The following is a 23,463-nucleotide window of genomic DNA, read 5'->3' on the forward strand; positions in this document are numbered from 1 at the left end:
ACACACACACACACACACACCACACATCCTCTGAATTTTTTCTTGAACTGGGAGTTTCTTAATTTTAATGTCTGATATATCATATTTCTACCTTATGGTTAATACTTTTTGTCTCTTTTTAAGAAATCTTTTCTAGGGGCGCCTGGGTGGCACAGTGGTTAAGCGTCTGCCTTCGGCTCAGGGCATGATCCCGGCGTTACGGGATCGAGCCCCACATCAGGCTCTTCCACTATGAGCCTGCTTCTTCCTCTCCCATTCCCCCTGCTTGTGTTCCCTCTCTCGTTGGCTGTCTCTATCTCTGTCGAATAAATAAATAAAATCTTTAAAAAAAAAAAAAAGAAATCTTTTCTAACATTATTGTTTAACTTTCACATTTAGTCATGTGATTGAAGTGACTTTTTTAAGTGTGATTATTGAATTGATCCAGATATATTTATTGAAAATACAATTCTTTTTCTTTGGCACTATAACATTATTACTTATATGTCAGTGAATATATAGGTGAAAGTCTGTTTATGATTTGTGCGTTCTGTTCTATCTATCCATTGGTTTTTGTTCTTTTTGTTTTTTGTTTTGTTTTGTTTTTTAAGAGAGAAAGAGCATGAGCAGGGGTCGAAGGGGCAGAGAGAGAGGGAAAGAGAAAATCTTAACCGGGCTCCATGCTCAGCCAGGAGCCCTACGCCAGGCTTGATCCCACCACCCTATCATGACCTGAGCCAAAATCAAGAGTTGGACACAACTGACTGAACTACCCAGGCACCCCTCCATTAGGCTACTTTTATACTAATACCAAATTGAGTAATTTATAGTTGAATTATTACAATTCTTGAAATATGCTAGTGTAAGTCCTCCAGCTTTTATTTCTCTTAAGATTGCTTTTACTATTTTAGGCCCTTTGCATTTCTGTATGTATTTTAGTGTTCTGTGCTTTTGATTGGGATTGTACTAAACTATAGATCAATTTGTGGAGAATTAACATCTTTAAAATCTTGAGTCCTTTGTTTCATAAATTTAGTATATCCCTCTGTTAGTTCTTATTTTCTCTTAATACTGTTTCATAGTTTTCACCACAATATTTTGTACATCCTTTGTTATATTTCAAAGTATCTTAAGTTTTTTGATGATATTGAAAAATGATACTTATTTTTTTTTTACATTTTGGTTTGTTGTATTGTAGAAATACCATTTATTTTTGTACATTGATCTTATATGGATCATAGCAATGAAACCTCACTAAATTCACTCTTTTAATTCTAAAAAGTTATCTGAATTATTTTTCTACATATACAATCATTTCATCTGAGAGTAACCATAATTTTGTTTCTTCCTTTTCAAACCTTATTATAGTATACTTATTTATTTATTTTAGTGTCATTACTCATTGCAGTAAAGAGGACCTTCATTGCAATGCTAAATAAAAGTGGTCATAGTGAACACACTTATTTCATTACCAGTCTTAAGAGGAAAGATTTCAACATTATATCAGTAAGTGTGATGTTTGATGTAGGTTATTTATAGATACTTTGTATCTGCTTACAAGTTGTCTTCTATTTCTAAATTGCTCAGAGTTTTTAATCATGATTTGAAGTTGAAATTTATCAATGATATTGTCATAACTGTCAAAAGGACCGTCCAGTTTTCTCCATTTTANTTTCAGTTTTATTTTGTTCCCCAATTTTGTAATTTCCATTTTGATCTCATCCTTGACCCATGGATTACTTAGGCATATATTCTTTAATTTCTAAATTTGGGATTTCCAGGTTATCTTTTTATTATTTATTTCTGGTTTAATATCACTGTGGTGATGGAACATGTTCTGAATTATTTCAATCCTTTTAAATGTGTTGACATTTAATATATGGCCAAGCTTATGATCAATTTTGGGAAACATACACTTGAAAAAAGTATTTTGTCATTTTGAGGTACTGTGTTTCATCTTTGTTAGTTTATTAGGTCAAATATATTTATTTTGTCAAAAAAATTTTTTAAAGATTTTATTTATTTATTTGACAGAGAGTATTTTGTCATTTTGAGGTACTGTGTTTCATCTTTGTTAATTAGTTAATTAGGTCAAATATATTTATTTCATCAAAAAAAATTTTTTTAAAGATTTTATTTATTTATTTGACAGAGAGAGAGACAGCAGTGAGAGAGGGAGCACAGGCAGGGGGAGTGGGAGAGAAAGAAGCAGACTCCCAGCAGAGGAGCCTGATATGGGGCTCGATCCCAGGATCCTGGGACCACGCTCTGAGCTGAAGGCAGACACTTAATATCAACTGAGCCACCCAGGCACCCCTATTTTGTCTAAATTTAACTGATTTTTTTTTTTTTTTGGTCTACTTCTTCTATGAGCTACCAAGAGTGGTGTTTTAATGTTTCCCACTATGATCTGTATCTCCTTCTAGTACTATTGATATGCTGGAGGTTTGTTTTTTTTTTTTTTAAATTGGTGTATGTAGTCTGAATTTTTATCATTCTGGTGTATTGACTTCTTTATCATTATGACATACACCCTTGATTCTCTTCAAGTCTATTTTATCTAACATTGGAATAGATTCACCAACTTTCATTTGGCTAGTGTGGTTTTAGAACAAATCTTTACCCATCTGTTTCCTTATTTTTCACTAGTGCTCTCACAGGTAGCTTACCGTTTTGTGCCTTTTTATCCTGTTGGGTAATCTTAAACTTTAAAATGTGAATCTATTTCATTTACCCTTAATGTAATTACTGATACATTTGTTTTAGATCACTTACACCATCTTACTAATTCTTTTAGTGTTTTCTCTATTTATTTTACTTATGTTTCTTATTGTTTTTGGACAAATAAAATATTTTTATTATTTTGTAACTTTTCCTCTTAAATTTTTGATCATATGATTTTCATTATTTTAGTCTTTATCTTAGGAATTTAAATATGCATTGGTGCATTATTACAGTCTAAAATAATGATCTTTACCTTTGTCCCAATATTGCTAGAACATTAACATTCTTTAATTTTATTTATGCTTTTCTCAACTTTTGTGTTATTAGAATGTGGTTTGATTTAAATACATTACAAACTTCATAAGATTTTACTGTTCTTGCTTCAATTGGTTAAAATTTATTGATATTCACCCACGTATTTACCCTTTCTTTATACTTCATACATTTAAGCAGTGTAGTGCTTCCCTCTGGGATCATTTTTCCTCTGCCTAAAGAACTCATTTGTTTAATATTTGTTTTAGTGGAAGTTTATTCATGATAAATTCTCACAATTTTGTTATTTTCATTGTTATGATTAAACACCCTTGGCAAAAGATATTTGTGTCTCTTCTATATATATCTATATAATGAGATAAAAATGAAACTCTATGTTTTAATAAGTAATTTTTATTTCTAATCACATTTATTAAAATTTCCAGAATAGTAGTAAAAGTGGATATTGTAGATATTCTTATCTTTTTCTTGACATTACTGGGACTTCCTTTCTATTTTGCTCTTAATTATAACATTTACTATTAATGTGTGATTTTTATCTTAGTAAAATTTCATTGTGACTCTATTATTTTTTCCTAAAAATATTTTCTTAATCAAGAATAATTAATGATACCTATCAGGTGTCTTTATACCATCTAATATGGTGATTGTACTTTTTTCTTTGATCAATTACTATGTTAGATGTTACCAAACTTTCCAAAATTTTAAATAGAATTACAAAAGCTTGGTTTGTTTCCCACATAAGTTTAAGGCACCCACCCAGTATTTTTTGGAAAGTAATTCTTTACTAAAATCTTTTACCTCCCTGTCTATACTTGCCCTCCTCAAATCAGGAGTAATGATCTCTCTTTTTCTTTTTCTTTCTTTCTTTCTTTCTTTCTTTCTTTCTTTCTTTCTTTCTTTTTTTGAGTTAACATGGCTGGAAGGTGTTATAGAAGATATTGTGCCTAGAAACCTTGCCTTATCTGGATGTTTTTGATTTTTGTATACAAAATTTTAAATTCTGGCTTTGGATCAATAATTAATCATTTATTTTATTTAATTAAGATAATTAATTCTTGAGGAATTACAAAGATTTCCTTAAATATTCAAACCAGTAATAAATATGTAAACTTGAATTTGAATTATTTATTTTCAAGAGAGATAAAGAATAGGAACATTTTAACCCACTATCATCAAATATTGATCATTTTTGTATCCTTTGTATTGATATCACATAGAAACTATAATTTGAACTGAGGAAAGTAGAAGATTTAGTTTTTCATTTTATTTTGCCATTAAGAAACAACTTGAGGTTTGCATTTCTATAACTATTTCTAATTAACTTTAAGAAGTACTTTATAATTGCTCAATTATTTTTCTGTTCCATATGTAGGCTCTTACATTTCTAATTATATATTATTATTAAAGTCATTATGTCTTGCTTTAGGAGATTTTGTATATTTTATCTGAATGAAACTTGGAAGAAAAATACTAGTTTGTAGTAGAACAAGCAAGGGCTTTGAAGTTTTTGTATGAACAGATTGTAATGTTGGGTCTGTCACTTGAGAGCTATATGATCTTTGGCTGAAAGAGTTCTTCCTATAAAATAATACTACTTGGGATTACTTTGAAGATTCAGTGAAACCTTAGACACTGTTGGTGTGCTTACTCTAATGCAGCCACCAATCTAAGTGCTTTGTTATGAGATAACCTTTAATTTTTATAATAACTTTATGCAGTCACCTTCAATATCATCCTTTTTTTAGAGATGAAGAAATTTAGACTGAGGATTTAAGCAGCTGACCAAATTTACATGGGTGGCAAATGGCAGATACAGAATGTAAATCCAGTTTGACTTCAGAGTCTAGGCTCATTCCACAATTCCTCTTCATATATACAAGATATCTAATTGGGTTCTTGACCCCAGTTAGGCATGTAAATAGTTATTGTTCTGCTTAGCCTAAGTGTCTAAAGATTTTAAATGTATTCAAAGTACTATTTCACAATAAGTTGATTGCTCTGGTAACTATACCATCAATTTAGTTGAAAGAATAAGAGAAATATTTCAAACTAATATGGTGTCAAATAACAAATTTTCTAATTCTTCCTGAATACAAATTTGTCTGACACTGTGGTATTTTCTTGAGTCCTAATTCTTCATATTTAGAGGAATAATTACCATACCATGACTTCTTACTAATTTAGAATTGTTAGCATACAATGGCTTCTTACTAATTTAGAATAGGTAGCTTGCTGATTGTATAGTCACCTGGCATTTATGTGTCAGAAGACTTTTGATGAGGTATGAATTGCAAACTGTGGAAATATTCAAGGATGTTCAATTTGTGAATGACTGTGCTGAGAGTACATGCAATGAAATTTGAAAGGGAGAAAGATAAATGCTCTCTATTGTTAAAGTAGTACTAGTTTTCCAAAGACAGAGGCTGGACAGTGTCAAATATCAGATGCTCCCTCTTTCATTCCATTTACCAAAGTAACGATAAAGAAGAGATTCTGTTGGAGGCAAAGGTCCTATAGGTCACTCATAACTGAATAGAGAGGATATTAAGAAGCAAGGCTGGGACAAGAATGAGGAAATTGGACTAAGACATAACTGGTAAAAGGTGACAAATGGCAAGGACATGTTTTTGAATTGTACTCTACATTTTATGGCCTGATTATATGCTTCCCTGTTATTCACTGATTAAGGGATTTGTACTTTTTTGAAGACTTATCTTTCACAAATGCCCAAGTATCTGCAAAAAAAAAAAAAGACTTAGAGTAGAATAAATAGAGAAATGCTATTTTGTTGTCTTTTCTTGCAAGCTCATTCGTTAGAATTTGCAAGTGAATTTGTATTTTGGGCTTTTAACACAATAAGTGCCATAGAAATTATGCTAAAGATTTCTGATTTCTCAATTAATGGAGAAAAATTTAATATAATTTTCCTGATGCTTAACTTCATAGCATTATATCAGTATAGAGGATTTTATTCTGAAACTGTGCAAAAGTTTGAAGGATAATGCTCAGTACTTAAGGCAAGATCTATATATACCTAGGCTCTAAAAGAAGGAATTATCAAAAGAAAAAAAGTAAAATCATATTTAAACCATGTTAAATTATAGTAACAATAGCAAAGAAATTTGTACGATATGGATTTATCTAAAAGGGCACATCTCAAATATTCAAGTTTATAGAAAAAGTAAGCACAAACTCCATGTACTTAAGCAAATCACACATGTGTGTGCACACACACACATAAGTGTACAGATACACAAAAGTAAAGTAAAATTTGCACATTTTTTCTGTCTTCTAAGAACTGTATGATTATCCTTTCTTTTTGCCAGGTGGCATTTTTGAATATGTGGAATCTGGCCCGATGGGAGCTGAAGAACTTGCATTCAGATTTGCCGTGAACACAATCAACAGAAATAGAACTTTGCTGCCCAATACCACCCTAACTTATGACACCCAGAAGATAAATCTCTATGACAGTTTTGAAGCATCCAAAAAAGGTAATCAACAAATATTTAACATTATATTTTCTGGAATTCAAATTTTCAAGTATTTTTGAGAGATTTCTTAATTCCAAATGTAATTAATAAGTCATTAGGAATATTTTCATGCAACTATTTCTTTTCAAAATGCATGCAAATTTTATTAGGGAAGGTAAGGTGATATGATTACCTGTTACCAAAAAAAATACTTATAACATGAAATGCAGTTAGGTCTATGATTGTTGTGAAATTGGTTTTTTCCCTAATAATCATGTTTTCTTATTAAACTATTCCTATTTTTAAGACCCCACTAAATAAAATTGTGCATCAGTGGATTTTACCAAGTTTTGGAATCCGTTCTTACATTTTAATTTTTATTATCTGTCACTTCCACTACATTACTATTGTCTCAATTTACTGACTACCTTGGAAGTTCTGTAGTTCCAAGTGACTTCATAATGTCAGCCCAATCTTAAAACTTTATTGGAAAATTTTCAACAACCTCTCATTTATGTGTACTCCATGCCCATTTTTTAAACTAGTTGATGTTTCTTCTTGTAACTGAAAATAAGTGGCTAATGATATGAAAATTGAATCACAGGAAGACATAATTAGAATACTTTATAAATTTTGTTATTTTATTATGTTGTGAAACTGTGTTTTTAATGGTAAGAATATAAAAATAACTGTGGATATGACTTTAATATTTATAAAGTAAGGAAGGTAAAAGAGAACTATTATAAAGGCATTGTTTTAACCAAACAACAATCTTGGTAGTAAATGTGTTTCGAGCGATGTTTCCATATTCTTACTTGTCTATGTGGGTCATCTTTTCTTTTGCGTAGATAGCATTCATCTAACAGGAATTAAATTTCATAATATAGATTTTTCTCAAAGGAATGGGCTTACAAAGCATTTGTTCTAAATTCATATTTTAAAACATTTACTTTTCTGTAATGCTAATATTTTTTATTAGCTACCTGACTTGATAGAAATGTATGTAATTATTTATAATTCTAACTTGGTCTGGATTTCTTCTAATTTCATTAATATTAATAGCAACTGATAAGGTACAATATTCTGTGAGATGAAAGTATCCTTTTTATCCCCCAGCTAACTAGTGTTTATCAAAGCCTATATTCTGCCTGCCCTTTGAATTCATATCTTTATGAATACAAATAAGTTTCCACATTTCAGAACCATGTGAGGGTGATGAAAGGTTTTAAAGGCTGGGTAAAAAGGGTAAAGGTTATTGTGAAATACTACATTTGTCATCATAATTGGAAAATAAGTCATTAACTGCAAGACAAGTGCATTTGATTAGTGACATAGTTTGTGATTATTTCCATTAGGAAGAAGCGGCTCTGTCTCAAATGAAATCATTTAAACCAAAGAATAAGGAATATGAGTGATGTATAAAAAATATTAATAGATTTCTTAATGAGGAATTCAAAGGAGCAATGTAAAAAAACAGACTAGCATGTTCTTTTTAAATTTTTTAAAGATTTTATTTATTTATTTGAAAGAGCAGGCAGGAGCACTAGAAGGGGCACTAGTGGGGGTGGGGGGAAGGGCAGAGGCAGAAACAGAATCCCTGCTGAGCAGGGAGCCTGACTCAGGACTCAATCCCAGGACCTTGGGATCATGAACTGAGCCAAAGGCAGATACTTTTTTTATATATATATAATAATTTTTTGTTATGTTAGTCACCATACAGTATATCCTTAGTTTTTGATGTAATGTTCCATGATTCATTATTTGCCTATAACACCCAGTGCGCCATGCAATATGTGCCCTCCTTAATACCCATCACCGGCCTATCCCAATTCCTTACCTCCCTCCCCTCTGAAGCCCTCAGTTTGTTTCCCAGAGTCCACAGTCTCTCATGGTTCATTCCCCTTTCTGTTTACTCCTGCTTCATTCTTCCCTTCCTTCTCCTACCGAGCTTCCTATTTCTTATGTTCCATAAATGAGTGAAACCATATGATAATTGTCTTTCTCTGCTTGACTTATTTCACTTAGCATAATCTCCTCCAGTCCTGTCCACGTTGCTACAAATGTTGGGTAATCGTTCTTTCTGATGGCTGAGGAATATTCCATTGTATATATGGACCACAGCTTCTTAATCCAGTCATCTGTTGAAGGGCATCTCGGCTCCTTCCACGATTTAGCTATTGTGGACAATGCTGCTATGAACATTGGGGTGCATATGGCCCTTCTCTTCACTACGTCTGTATCTTTGGGGTAAACACCCAGTAGTGCAATGGCTGGGTCATAGGGTAGTTCAATTTTTAACTTTTTAAGGGACCTCCACACTGTTTTCCAGAGTGGCTGTACCAACTTGCATTCCCACCAACAATGTAGGAGGGATCCCCTTTCTCCACATCCTCTCCAACATTTGTTGTTTCCTGCCTTATCCATTTTTGCCATTCTGNTTTTTAACTTTTTAAGGGACCTCCACACTGTTTTCCAGAGTGGCTGTACCAACTTGCATTCCCACCAACAATGTAGGAGGGATCCCCTTTCTCCACATCCTCTCCAACAATTGTTGTTTCTTGCCTTGTCTATCTTTGCCATTCTAACTGGCGTAAGGTGGTATCTCAGTGTGGTTTTGATTTGAATTTCCCTGATGGCTAATGATTTTGAACATTTTTTCATGTGTCTGTTAGCCATTTGTATGTCTTCATTGGAAAAGTGTCTGTTCATATCTTCTGCCCATTTTTTGATTTGATTATTTGTTTCCTGTATAATGAGTTTGAGAAGTTCTTTGTAGATCCTGGATACTAGTCTTTTAGCTGTAGAGTCCTTTGCAAATATCTTCTCCCATTCCGTGGGCTGCCTCTTAGTGTTTTTGACTGTTTCCTTGGCTGTACAGAAGCTTTTTATCTTGATGAAGTCCCACAAGTTCATTTTTTCTTTTGTTTCTCTTGCCTTTGGAGATGTGTCATGAAGAAAGTTGCTGTGGCTGATGTCAAAGAGGTTTCAGCCTATGTTCTAGAAATGCAACTGATTTCTGAACATTGATTTTGTATCCCACCACATTACTGAGTTGCTCTATAAGTTCTAGTAGTTTAGGGGTGGAGTCTTTTGGGTTTTGCATATAAAGTATCATGTCATCTGCAAAGAGAGACAGTTACTTAACCGACTGAGCCGCTCAGGTGCCCCCAGACTGGCATATTCTAAAAACAAACAGGTTACTATCTTCGGAATTATGAGGTGTTAAACTCATTTGGTTTCCAAAATATTACAAGGGGTTTACAAGTTTTGTCACCCACTAAAATCCATTGAGAATCAAATTCATTAACTGACTTTTGCCTGAAGGTAGGGAAAGCTCAAATAAGCATACTAAGTAACTTTCTCTGTGAGCTATTGAAAGGGTAAAAGTCATGGTTTGGGTCTTACCTTGTGGAGCTCTTGCTTACTGGGCTATTACTGGTTGGAGGCCATAGCAGTATGTAAAAGGATATACGAGAGAGATTGATATAACTTTTGAACGTGGGGTAGCTCAGTACATATCTATTTATATATAGAGAGATTAATGATTAATTATTAAATAATTTAAATAACTAATTTGAACATTAAATTTTTTAAAAAATTTTTCTAAGGAAAGAAAATAAGAAATCAGATGTTTAAATTTTAACATTTTTTCTGATATATGGTCTTATATTTTTGGTAAATAATAATGTTTAGCTCAGTAGAAACTTTGATGTATTAGAGCTTGAATTATTATTTGAATCATATTGCTTTTAAATGTTTCCTCTGACAGCTGAAAACTATTTCTTATTTGAAACACATTTCAGAACATTCTATATAAACTATTATAATGTTTTTACCTTTTTTGGTCTGTGACTTGTCAAAAACCTGGTAAAGGAAGATCTTTTATTCTCAATGTATACGAATTAAAATCCATATTAGTGAAAAATTTCAAGCTCCAACCTTACTACTGATTCAGAATTCCAATCACTATTTAAAAAGTAAGAATGTACATATTTAAAAGATTTACTTAGATCATACTGGAATTTTTGAAGAACATTTAAACAAGTGAGTTTTTCAACTATCATTTATTTACTTATTAAATATCTCTAAGCTTCAGAATCCTTCCAAATCATTGTGTTTTATGAGGTATAATCTCTGAGGGAAAATATCAGAAAATTTCACAGTAGAATTATAAACTGTTTTGGAGAGATTCAGTCTGAACACCTAAATCCCAATAATAACTTATGCCTAAATCCCAATAATAACTCTCCTTAGTCCTGTTTAAGTATTTGCAGGGTGGGTAAACCATTGCCTCTTGGAACAGACTTCCATTCTTGGACATTTCCTACTTCCTTTTTTTTTTTTTTTTTTAATTTAAATTGTGTCAACATTTGTGAGAAGCTTCTAGCCATTTGCCCTAATTCTTCCTTTTCTAGCCAAATGAAACAAACTTAAGCCTCTTTCATAGGCCAGATCTTCAAATATTAAAGATGATTTTCACATTTCCAATAATTATTTACTTTCTAGGCCCAAACTCCCTAATTGCTTTGGAGGACCTTATAGACTTTGAAGTCCTATCATAATATATCTGTTCTCATCTGAATAGCTTCTACTTTTTTTATTCCTCTCTTAATTACTGTAATTATTACTGATGTGATTAAAATTTATGAGTGAATGAATGTAAACTTCAAAAAATAATTTAGAACAATATAAAAGACCTACAGTATACAAAAGACAAGTAAATAAAGATGTTTAAATACTTATCCAATGATTTTATTCTTTCTACTCAATGAGATTAATCCACATGAAATCACCCTTGATGAGCCATATCAGGTTTTGAATGGGTATTTGTATGCATAGCTTGACCTTGATCAGATTTGTGCAAATACTTACCTATCTGTGGCCCTGGCTTCTTAGATGGGAAGGAGGAACAAAACGGCTTCTGATTAAGAATTGGAAGTAATTGGGGTGCCTGGGTGGCACAGCGGTTAAGAGTCTGCCTTCCACTCAGGGCGTGATCCCGGCGTTGTGGGATGNACCTTGATCAGATTTGTGCAAATACTTACCTATCTGTGGCCCTGGCTTCTTAGATGGGAAGGAGGAACAAAATGGCTTCTGATTAAGAATTTGAAGTANGATTAAGAATTGGAAGTAATTGGGGTGCCTGGGTGGCACAGCGGTTAAGAGTCTGCCTTCCACTCAGGGCGTGATCCCGGCGTTGTGGGATGGAGCCCCACATCAGGCTTTTCCGCTATGAGCCTGCTTCTTCCTCTCCCACTCCCCCTGCTTGTGTTCCCTCTCTCACTGGCTGTCTCTATCTCTGTCAAATAAATAAATAAAATCTTAAAAAATAATAATAATTTGAAGTAGTAGAGGATAGTCAGTGAATTTGTGAAGGACGCTATTCCTCCAACTCCCTACTGTAATCTATTTTTGCAAGATGAACATTCCCCTTCCTTCTTAAATTCTAGAATATTATTCCTCTTTCCCTCTTTTGACATTATTTGTAGAATTGTTTGAACATTGAGCTGCAGATGTCTGGAAGAATTTCTCTTCTAACGAACTGAAAATGTTTGGAGTTTGACAAAATATGAAAATTATATAAATGTAGATGTTATTTATAAGGAAAACAAAATCTTTCTTCAGGATAAGCCCTCAGGCTTACAATAATAATGTGGTAATGTTGGCAAGCTGGCATTTCTCCTCATTATTGACAGACTTCTATCTCCTCTTTAGCTTGCGATCAGCTGTCTCTTGGGGTGGCTGCCATCTTCGGACCTTCACACAGCTCTTCAGCAAATGCTGTGCAGTCAATCTGCAACGCTCTGGGGGTTCCCCACATACAGACCCGCTGGAAGCACCAGGTGTCAGACAACAAAGATTCCTTCTATGTCAGTCTCTATCCAGACTTCTCTTCACTCAGCCGTGCCATTTTGGATTTGGTGCAGTTCTTCAAGTGGAAAACTGTCACAGTTGTGTATGATGACAGCACTGGTAAGAAAAATCAGTAGCCTTCAGGGCTATGCTTTAAATATGCATAATGTTCTGAAACTTATCCAAGATTCTTACTATGTTCTTGTTTGGTTTTTTAAATTATGGTAAAGGATGGAAAGACATTTGGAATCAAACATCAACACTAATTTCACACATCCAAAGAACAGCTAAATCACATACTTTCTCTCTGTATTTGTAAGATAAGCACTTTTCTTTCCTGTGAAGGATCGGTTAGCATGAACTATAATATTGGATAAAGAACCGAGATAGTATGAAATATAATATTGAAATATTTATTCAAAGAATTCTTCTGCTAGGTTCAGGTTAGCTTCCTGAAGTTAAGTCTTATGATTGACTGTTAGTGAAACTTACCAAGAAATGCAGCATTTTGCCTTAACATTTTCTCTGGCTATTTATGTGCAAAAAATATGTATGAAAAATAATAACTTTTATATCTATGTAGCATGTTAAAGTTAAAAAAAAAGTTTTTTTCCCCTTGAATTTGAAACAATGTAATACCCATTGAAATACTAAAAGTTTTTAGAACTATTCATATGTAGACATAGTTCAGAGACTTAAAAAATAGGGTTTTCTAAGTGGTATTTATTACAGTGTCTTTGATGAATATTTTAATGCATGTTTGCTAGCTAGAGTTTGTTTGTGGTTTTAATATATGTTATTATTTTTATATATGAATGGTTGTTTTGAAGTAGCAATTAAAAATAAGTCTCATAAATATATGAAAGTAAACATTAAAAATTAAGCATTTATTTTCCTTGGCAGTTATACTGTTTCGGTTATTATGTAGTGGTAGGGATTTTGCATTAGGATGTTTATCAGTGGTCCAAACAGTGCTCTTTAAAATAGAATGCGAAAATAATGTTTTATTCTATGATATTTTACTATACCTTCATGTTTATACAAAAATTGAAATTCATTTGAATTTAAATTCTCCCAAAGTAATCTAGTAGCACACTTTGTTCATACATGCAAGATTTAGAACTATGTGCAGGAATTAGTCCCTTTGCCCATAAAATTGACCAAATAGACGTAGGAAATCTCCCAGGAGGACAAGGGAACAGGGAGTTATAGGGTTGAGAAAACAATGAACATAATTTTAAAAACATTTTCATTAGGGTAAGAAAGATTGAGTCTCAATACATATTAATAAAGTAATTTCACTTTTCTGATTTTAAAAAGTGAAATGTTCATAAATAATTTTAACTTAGAAATATAAATAAAAGCCCTTCAAAAAATAACTTAGTAAGTACCTTTGATGTGTCTTTTAACTCAAATTAGACTTATTAAGTGTGTTGTGTGATGTTTTACTCCCAAATCATTACTTTTCTTTCATTGATAAAGTTCTCTATATCAAGTTATAAATAGTAGATTCTATGTGATTGGTTTTTCTAGGATGTTATAATGTGATGGTCCAGGAAATCCTCAGTTACAAATTGGTCCATAACTCCCATGAATGGTCATATACAGAACTATATAAATATGAATACACACACATTGTGAATCCATGGGTTATTTATCTCTCTATTCCCTCTGATTTAATTTGGGTGAATGCTGTCCAAATATCACATATCTTCATATATACATATATACACACATGGTATATACACACATATGAATGCATATAGGTGTATGTTGTGCATGTGATCTTTGTATTTATTTCTTATTATCTTAAAACTCCTCATGGTAGAGAGGATATTGGCAAATGTTCAAAATGTTTATGGGTATAACACCTTCTTCACTATTCTGTTTGTGTGTGTGTGTGTGTGTGTGTGTGTGTGTGTATTGTGACATTTTTATTTCGCGTATGTAATTCTTGAGTGATTGACTAAAAAGATAATGGGATTTGTGACCAAGATCAAATCACAATGTGGTAATGTACAGCTTCATATATAATTGATCTTTTGCTCTAAATAATTATTCTAAACATTTATATCATTGAAACAAATTTAAATAGAGAAATAAATGTAATTAGTTAATTTGGTATATACACTTTTAACAGAAACTTGACCTCAGATTAAATTTATTAAAATAGTTTGTTACTATTTAAAATAAACTTTGCCACACTCCTGACTGGGAAAGTGACATAGATACTTGGAAATTCTAAAACCTGATTATTTAAATATTAGTACTAAGAGTCACTACAAAATTATTGGTAGAGTAGGTGCACCTTAAAAGTACTCTGAGGAGAGTTAAAGCTTATAATTGCTCTATTTCATGCAATATTTAATTTAAAATATATTGATAAGGCATGTACTACATGCCAGGGACCAGTGCAGTTGTGTTTATGCCAATAAAACAAAGTCCTGGCCCTGGCTGAGCTTCTAGTTCCTATGTAGGGATATGTGATTGTCCATGTTTTTACTATATTTGTAATGAACTAGTTGCATCTGCAACTGGCCACTTGTAGTCCCTTTTAATTTATTTATTTTCATTTATTTTTAAGATTTTATTTATTTATTTGATTGGGAATGTGAGCAAGAGAGAGCATAAGCTGGGGGAGGGGCAGAGGGAGAGGGAGGAGCAGACCCCCACCCCTGGCTCCTGCTGAGCAGGGAGCCTGATGTGGGACTGGATCCCAGGGTCCTGGGATCATGACCGGAGCCAAAGGCAGATGCTTAACCAATGGAGCCACCCAGGCACCCTAGTCCCTTTTAATTTAACATACTTTTGAGAATGTGGCTATCCTTGATATTTTTATAAGATAGAACTGAACCTAAGATTCCCTTTGAAATGTATTCATAAATATTTGGAAGTAGACTTTTTTTTTTCTTTTCGGGTATGTTTAAAAGTCTCAAGGTAGAATTTTAATGATAGAATTCAACAGAGAGGAGGTGTAAACTTCCCAAGTGAAAAAGATGCCTATTTGATCGTGTGGGAGGAAATCTGATTATAGCAAGGACCGTGAACTGAAATGGGGAAAAATCCACCTCATACTTAGGAAGATAAACATTATTGACTCCATTATGGAGTTATGTATCTGCTGTTTACTGCAGGACACACTGCGCCATTTTATTTACATTTCCTTTTTCCCTTTCCAGATTTATTTATTATGTATGCTATTCCTCCCATTTATATTCATTTCTATTTTGTTGTGTTGTCCAGTTTGATACATGATAATTATACTTTCATCCAGTTTTTGTTCCCACCCCCAAAACAGATGGGATGGTAGATGAAATATAGTGCTGGAGTAGGAGAAATTCTTAGAATGATGTTAACAGGAGCTGTTTATTTTTTATGATAATCAGCATTTGTTGTTGTCGTGGATGAATGCTTTTAAACACCCTGAAAGTCTGTTATAGCTCTGAATGATGTCCAAAAATGATGGAGAAGAATTGGCTTCAGAAACAAAGCTGTGTTTCTGTCAGTCATTTTGGAACATATGATTCACTTTAAATATAAACTAAAAATAAGTTGGATAGCTGTCAGCTCGTAAGCAATTCCAGGATAAGTTCTGAATATTTGCTTTAAAATCCCTGTGTTTCATCTTTGTTTATAGACCAGCATTCCATTAACAAAGAACTCTGGACTGGTAAACAGAAGCCTGGAATTCTATTCCCAATTTTGCTACTAAATGACTGGTACAACTTTGGAAATGAGGAGAACAGAATGAAAATAACTGCAGAAAAGAGCTATAAGGCGCTAGGTATTGTGATAGTTGCTATTATATAAACTATTTCACTTAATCATCAAAACAGTTGTACGAGTCCCAAAGGAAATAAGTTATCATCACACCATTCTGGCTACCTTCAGTGCCTGGCTCTTTTGCCCACCAACAGTCGAAGATAGAAACCTGAACACCTTCCTTCATTTCTTCCCTTCTTCAAGCCCCTCAATCGTCTGTAACAGTTATCAGTGCTACACCTCTATGATCTCTCAAATCTTTTTTTCCATTCTCTCTAGCACTTCTTAGGTCAAGATCACAATCATCTCTCACCTGGATTATTATTAACAGCCTTCTAACTGACCCCCTACTTCAAGTCTGCATCCATTAATCCAGTCTCCACACTGCAGTTAGAGTATTTTTTAAAAAATGCAATTGTGACCCATTCTCCTTGTTAATAGCTTCTCATTGCTGTAAGGATAAAGTCAAAACTTTTTTAAGAGCCTTCTAAGACCTGACATGATCTAGTTCCTGTAGCTCTCCATTGACATTTGAGTCTGAATTCCTCGCTTATGTCTTTTCAAATGAGCCATTAAACTTCTTTAAAGTTGCCCAATATCCTATTCTGTTCACCTAGAAAGTTCTCATTCTGCCCCCACTCCTCCTATCCACTAAATGCACACACATGAGCTCATGCACATTTACACATACATGCTCACGTGTACCATCTGGCTTAGAAGTCACAAAGAAAGTCTACCCCAATCCTGGGTCCCAAGGCTGGAGTAGGTTTCCTCCAACACATCCCAGCACCTGGTATTTCCCTGACCCTCACCCATGAGAACATTCATCACATTATGAATGAATTTTCTTGGCTATATTTTACACTGGATCAAATGATACATCTGAGCAGAATGAGCCCTAAGGTTATGAACTATTTTATCATCAGCACCTAGGTATTACCTGGCTCATGGTTATACCTTAATAAATATTTAAGGAATGAATGTGTAAAGAGGTATTGTTATATCCATTGTTTAGAAAACGAAACTCAAATGGATTAAGTAATCTGCCCAAAGTTAGTTTAGGTTAGGTCACTTTTTAGTACTTATATTGAATAAGTAGATTCAACAATTTTCAGAAATTATAGAAAGACATGATTTCTTTTATAATTAAAAAATTTTATAAGAAAGCTAGCATGAATTGTGCTTATATCCTATTTCAAATGCAATTAAATATATATTTATTCATTTACTTATTTAAACAGTCATTATAAGCATCTTCTGTATACCAGGTGGTATGTTAGGCATAGGGTCAGTATTATAAATAAAACTTTGCGTCCATGGACTCAGAGTAGAATGAGGAGGGGAGGGGACATGTGATCAGGGCATTATTACGGTGTAACAAGGGCAGTTAGAGGTAAGAAAACAATATTGTGCTAGCTCAGGAGAGGAAGGTATTAAAGCTGCCTGGTAAAAGCAGAGGAGAGTGTTGGATAAGGTGACATTACCATGAAGTTTTCATGAAGAACAAGTATAAATGATTCAAATAGAGAACAGGCCAAAGGAGCAAAATGTATAAATGTGATGGTGCCTGAGGGAGCTAATGTTCAGGGTATGAAAGAACTTAATTATGTCTGAGTCTCAGAAACAAGGATGATGAAGAAAAAATGAGTGAGAATTTATAAAAGTCCACAATAGGAGAAATCACAAAGAGCTTTTTTACGAAGCACTCTGACTTTTCTTCCCCCTCTGCCCTGATATCTGATGGCTATAGTAGTATCTGTCATGTTTGCATGATATGACCCTGCTTCCCAAACCACCATTGACTGTGTCTTAGAGATAGGCAGATATCCATTCAGTTTCCTTCCTATGAACTCAAAGAAAGAACATAGAGAGAGGGACATCTATCTAGTAGCCTGGTCTATCATGGTTACTATGGTCTTTGGTGTCAAAACATTCTGCATTGAAATCCTGCCTCTGTCGTATACTTTTGAGCAAGTTACTTGATTTTAAAAGTGTGAGTTGATGCACTTGTAAAGTGAAGATAATACATACTTTAGAGGACTATCGTCGTGCCTCATAGAGCCCAGAGTAGCAGCTTAAAACTCACAATAATGCAAATGTCATGGCTCTGTGCTGTTTATTCCTTACTATACTCCAGGAAAAAAAGGAATTATTAATCCCACTTTTTTTTTTAATATGAGAAAATTTAGATGCAGAGAGTTGAGANAGGACTATCGTCGTGCCTCATAGAGCCCAGAGTAGCAGCTTAAAACTCACAATAATGCAAATGTCATGGCTCTGTGCTGTTTATTCCTTACTATACTCCAGGAAAAAAAGGAATTATTAATCCCACTTTTTTTTTTAATATGAGAAAATTTAGATGCGGAGAGTTGAGATAATTTGCCCAAGTTTACACAACAAGTAAATGGTAGATCTGGGTTTTGACTCTAGGCAGTCAACTTGAGAACACACTCTGTGCAATTAAATACTGTTATATAATGTTAGTTGGTTTGATTTGTGTCATTTTTGTTGTCATTATTTTAAGCAAAGGAATGACAGTCAGAACTATTTTTGGTAAAGCCTGTCTGGCTATAGTGTGGAGAACATACTTGGGCTGTTGGTAAATGGTGGGCAAAAAGGCAAGACCAGAAGCAAGAGAATTTCTAAATTAGTCAAGTTGAAAAAAAAATGACAATCTCACTTAGGGAACTTTTGATGGAATGCTATTGAGGTAGAGAATTCTAAGAAGTTACAGGAGATACATATTATAGGATTTAGTAAGTAAATAAGAGGAGGGAGTGATGGAGACAGAGAAATAAGAATGACCTTTATGTTTCTGGTCTGGGCTATTAATCACTGGCATATTTACCTAAAATGAGAAAACAAGAAAAAAGAGAATTCGGAGAGGGTAGAGTAAGTTTGGTTCTTAACACATTAGCTTGAAGTGTCTATAAAGTATTTCCTTGGAATCATCCAGTGGTGTTGGAGGTATCATAAGTGCATCTTGGGCATATAGGAGTGCCTTGGTGGCTCAGTTGGTTAAGCATCCAACTCTTGATTTCAGCTCAGGTCATGATCTTGGGATCTTGAGCTCAAGCCCTGCATCTGACTCCGGTGCTCAGCAGGGAGTCTGCTTGAGATTCTCTCTCCTCTCTGTCTCAGCCTCTCCCCCTCCCCACCCCTCTCTAAAATTTAAATAAATCTTTTTAAAAATGGGCATATGATGCTTTCATTGCCATTTGTTCTGCCCTTCATTTGTAATTCTTTGCGGTATGAGGAAATAAAGAAAATTTGCCAAAAACAAGGTCATGGTACAAAAAAATTCAGTTATGTTAGTGAGTAGGAAGTCATTGAGATCAATATAGACATGGGAAGAATTTAAGGGAGAGAATATAAATTATTTTAATTAATGGGGGAAATCAGTCATTTTTAAGGGATTATAATTAACAGGCTGATCGTTGAGTAATTTCTATGATATGAATATAGAAAAAAAGGTCTTTATCCTAAAAGAAAGCAGAAATGCTTTCTCCACTAACTCTATTAACTTGGATAAAGTATATGTATAGACTATGTTCTAGACACATCTGTGTGCGCTTTTGGAGTTAGTTTAATAAAATGTAAAATCAAATAATAGTAATTTTTTTAAATCTTGGACCTGTGTTTAAGTAGGATAAAATAAAATAAAATAATTCAGAGAATAAGTTAATATGAAAATATATATTCCTGGAAGACACCAATTTTCAATACTATGACAATTTTGTATTGCAAAATTTATAACCAAATAATTTCAATTTTATTTCAGGAAGTGGGGTAATTTGGATCTAAGATGATTATATGTTGTACAATCTAAGTACAAAGCTTCAAGTTCTTTAATTCCAAGTGCACATACAATTAGCAATTATGAGTTAAGCCTAATTATTTGGATATAGTTGATTACAAAGCTTGGTATATTGTGTTTCCACAAAGTTGGTCTTGCTTGAACATAGTTTCTTTATTCTATTTAAGCAAGCATAAAAATTATTTGGAATATTATTACTTGGGCTCTGATTACATGACAGTGAATATTTTTAAACATATTCAAAGAACTAATTTTTTTAAGCTTTAAAATCTTTAAAATATATGCCAACCCTAAAACATGAAAATAAAATTTCTAATCCACAACAATTACACAATCATATTCCTACATATATGCGGGTCTAACAAAATAGAAGAGACAGGTCTTTTACCAGACCTCAGTGATCACTAGAATTTGCTTTTATTGGAAGAGAAGAAAATAATAATAAAGTGAGAATAATTCCCTGGTGATAGACCCTGCCAGTTTTCCTAAATTTACATCTGGAACGTGATAAATATGGCATGAGCCTCTTGATAGTTACTTTTCCCCTAGCCTTTTCCTGTTGTTTATGTCCTTCTCTATGCAGCATAGGGAGAAGGAGAGTGTTTGTATTATCTCTCTGATGCACTTGACAATTCTGACTACTCCATCTTCAGGGGAAAAAATAACTCTCCTACTTTGGTTTATGTGCTATCATTCTCTCCTTGTTACCTCCTTCCTTTCAGCCATTTATTCCATTTTTATATTCATAAACTCCCTTTTCTTTCCTTGCTCCTTAAAATCTGATATTCAGTGTTTTTTCAGTCTTATTCTCTGTTTATTTACCTCATTCTCTCTAAAGCTTTTCCTCTGACCCATACCTTCCTCTGCCTCTATTCTATAGATAACTGATCTACACCTTCAGTTTCTACCATTGGTGCATTCTCATAGATCCAGCCACCACTGATCGTCTTTATTTGGATGTCTCAGAGGCACATCAAACCCAACATGATAAAAACCAAACTCCTTGTCTTTACTCCAAACTTGCTTTTTCTCCTGGTTTTCCCTATTTCTTGGGTTTCCCAGCCACATCCATAGTGACCATGCTAGATTCTTGTCTTTCTCTCATCCCTTATTTCCAACAGATCACTTAATCCTTCTCATTTTTGTCTTGCAATTCTCAAATTTAGCTCTATTCTACATTCCCACCACCTGTCTTAGTTAACACACTTGTGTACCGCCTTGACGATGTTCTACCTGGTACCCTATTTAAGTTCATCTTAATGCTTTTTTTTTTTTTTTTGAAATGACAATCTGGTGATGTCATTCCCAGGCTTAACAGTTTGGTGACTCCTCTGGTCTTGGAAGAATGAGTTCTATTTTCTCAGAATGATACAGGCAGCCTCTGTCAGTGTCATTCTCATGCCTCTTTGATTTTGCTTTCCTGGTATTTCTTCTCTCAATACTTATGCCACAGCCTTCTTTGAGTAATTTAATTCCCCCTTATCAATCATGCTGTACTGTTTCAAGTCTGTTTGCTGTGCACAAACTGTTCTCTGCCTGATATGCCCTTCCCATTTGGTGATCTATTCACCACCTTGAGGATGTACCTTAAAATATTCTTACAAAGTATTTGTAAATGTGAAGTAATTTTCCCTGACTCCTACGTATGTCACTTGGTAATTCTGTTCTTTGTATGATGCAAGACTTTGGATGATAAAATAATTCATGATCAATTCTGTAGTAAATCTTATTTTCAGCATATTCATGTTACCCATTTAGCAGGAATGATGCTTTCCTAGGTATGAGAATGCTAAATTTTTATAGTTAATTCATCTACTTATTTGTCTCTTCATTTGTTTTATTTTAAGTTTGTTCCTTGATTTAGTTTGCAAATAATAATCAAACATTTAATATATGTCATCATTGTTCTAGGTACTGGAGATACAAGAGTGAACAAAATAGATAAAAATTCTTTGACTTGTGGAGTTTGTATTCTAGTAAAGGGTGATAAACAATAACAAAATAAACATGTATATTATATTGTATCAAATGTGGTAAGGGCTATGGAGGGATATAAAGCAAGAAGATAGAGAGTGCAAGGGAATGAGTATTACAATATTAAGTTGGATTGTCAGAAGAGAACTTAGAAGGTGACGCTTGAGTTAAGGCTTTAATGAACTGAGGAAATATGCTGTGGAAGTATCTGAAGGTAAGAGTGTTTCAGACAAAAAGCAAGGAGAAAAAAATCATCAAGGGAGAAAGAAATAAAGAATTTCGAGGCAGGGAAGATCTCTATTGTTGTTTGTTTGTTTGTTTGTTTTAGTTTAGAGAAGGATTTTTGGGAAACTGAAGACTTTTAAGATATTTACCACTTGTTTTATACGTGTATATGTGTTTATATTTGTGTATGTACATATGTAGTTTTATAGGTATATGTTCTATTATTGACTTTTTTGGATGCCTTAGAAATTAATAGCAGAATAACAACAACGCTATTTCTTTACAAATACCTCACTATAAAGGTTTCAATGCAGGTGCTCATTTTAATATGAGTTACTTATAATGACTATGGTCTAAAGCACTGACCCCTAAAAAAAGATAGCATTCATTTTAAATTGCAATGAAACTTGAGGTAAAGAAGCAAAGAAATAAGTCTAAGACATATCCATTTCTGCAAGATGTTATGGATCATTTATTGGATACTTGATTAAAAATGAATTGACCCTGTATCAGAAACACTTATTAAAAATTTAGATCTTGAATGGATTAACACAACTGCCTTCTAAAACAGTTTTCTGTTTCCTACTCAACATTGTTTAAATGTTTATCTTGTTTTAAATGCAAGGTATGTAAAGTATATTTGGGGAAAAAATTATCTACATTGCAATTGAATAATCCAAACATTCTTGCCAATACTTATTATCTGTTGTCTTTTTGGTGATGGCCCTTCTAATACGTATAAGGTGATAAAATTGTGGTTTTGACTTGCATTTTCCTGATGATAGTGACACTGAGCATTTTATCATGTGCCTGTTGCCATCTATATGTCTTCTTTGAAAACTGTATATTCAGGTCCTATGCCCATTTTTTAATTGAATGTTTGTGTTTTTGCTGTTGTCATGTTACTTCTTAATATATAATAAGTACTGTTTCCTTTAAGAATAGATAAAAATGATGTTTAAAGATTATGTTTAAAACATTAATTTAGGGCCTCTGGGTGGCACAGTCGGTTGAGCTTCTGACTCTTGGTTTTGGCTCAGGTCATGATCTCAGGGTCATGGGATTGAGCGCCATGTAGGGCTCCACACTCAGTGCAGAATCTGCTTGAGTTTCTCTCTCCCTCTCCCTCTTCCCTCCCTGCTGCACTCTCTCTGTCTCTTGAAAGTAAATCAATCTTAAAAAAAAACAAACACATTAATTTAGCTCCTTTGCTGAGTTTCCAATGACATCTGATAGTATTTAAAAGAAAAAATTTGCATCATTTACTTTGGTTTCTCAGTATGCCAATAAGAAGGCTCTCTGAACTTCAGCCATACTTTAGGAAAGGGAATTATTGCTTGTCATTCCTCATTGTGTAATAAATGGGGGTAATTAACAAGT

General features: G+C 33.5%; 1 protein-coding gene across 8 annotated transcripts in view; it reads left to right on the forward strand.

Annotated features, from left to right (window-relative positions):
- GRIK2 (glutamate ionotropic receptor kainate type subunit 2) overlaps positions 1–23,463 on the forward strand; it is a 659,372-nt gene that overhangs the window by 252,911 nt on the left and 382,998 nt on the right. For all 8 annotated transcript variants that reach the window (XM_034670902.1, XM_034670905.1, XM_034670899.1 and 5 more), the window contains 2 exons: positions 6,306–6,473; positions 12,168–12,425. In XM_034670902.1, the coding sequence (XP_034526793.1) occupies positions 6,306–6,473; positions 12,168–12,425 (426 nt within the window). The remainder of the gene's footprint in view (positions 1–6,305; positions 6,474–12,167; positions 12,426–23,463) is intronic.

Source organism: Ailuropoda melanoleuca, chromosome 10 (genome assembly GCF_002007445.2).
Source record: "Ailuropoda melanoleuca isolate Jingjing chromosome 10, ASM200744v2, whole genome shotgun sequence".
Taxonomy (NCBI): Eukaryota; Metazoa; Chordata; class Mammalia; order Carnivora; family Ursidae; genus Ailuropoda; species Ailuropoda melanoleuca.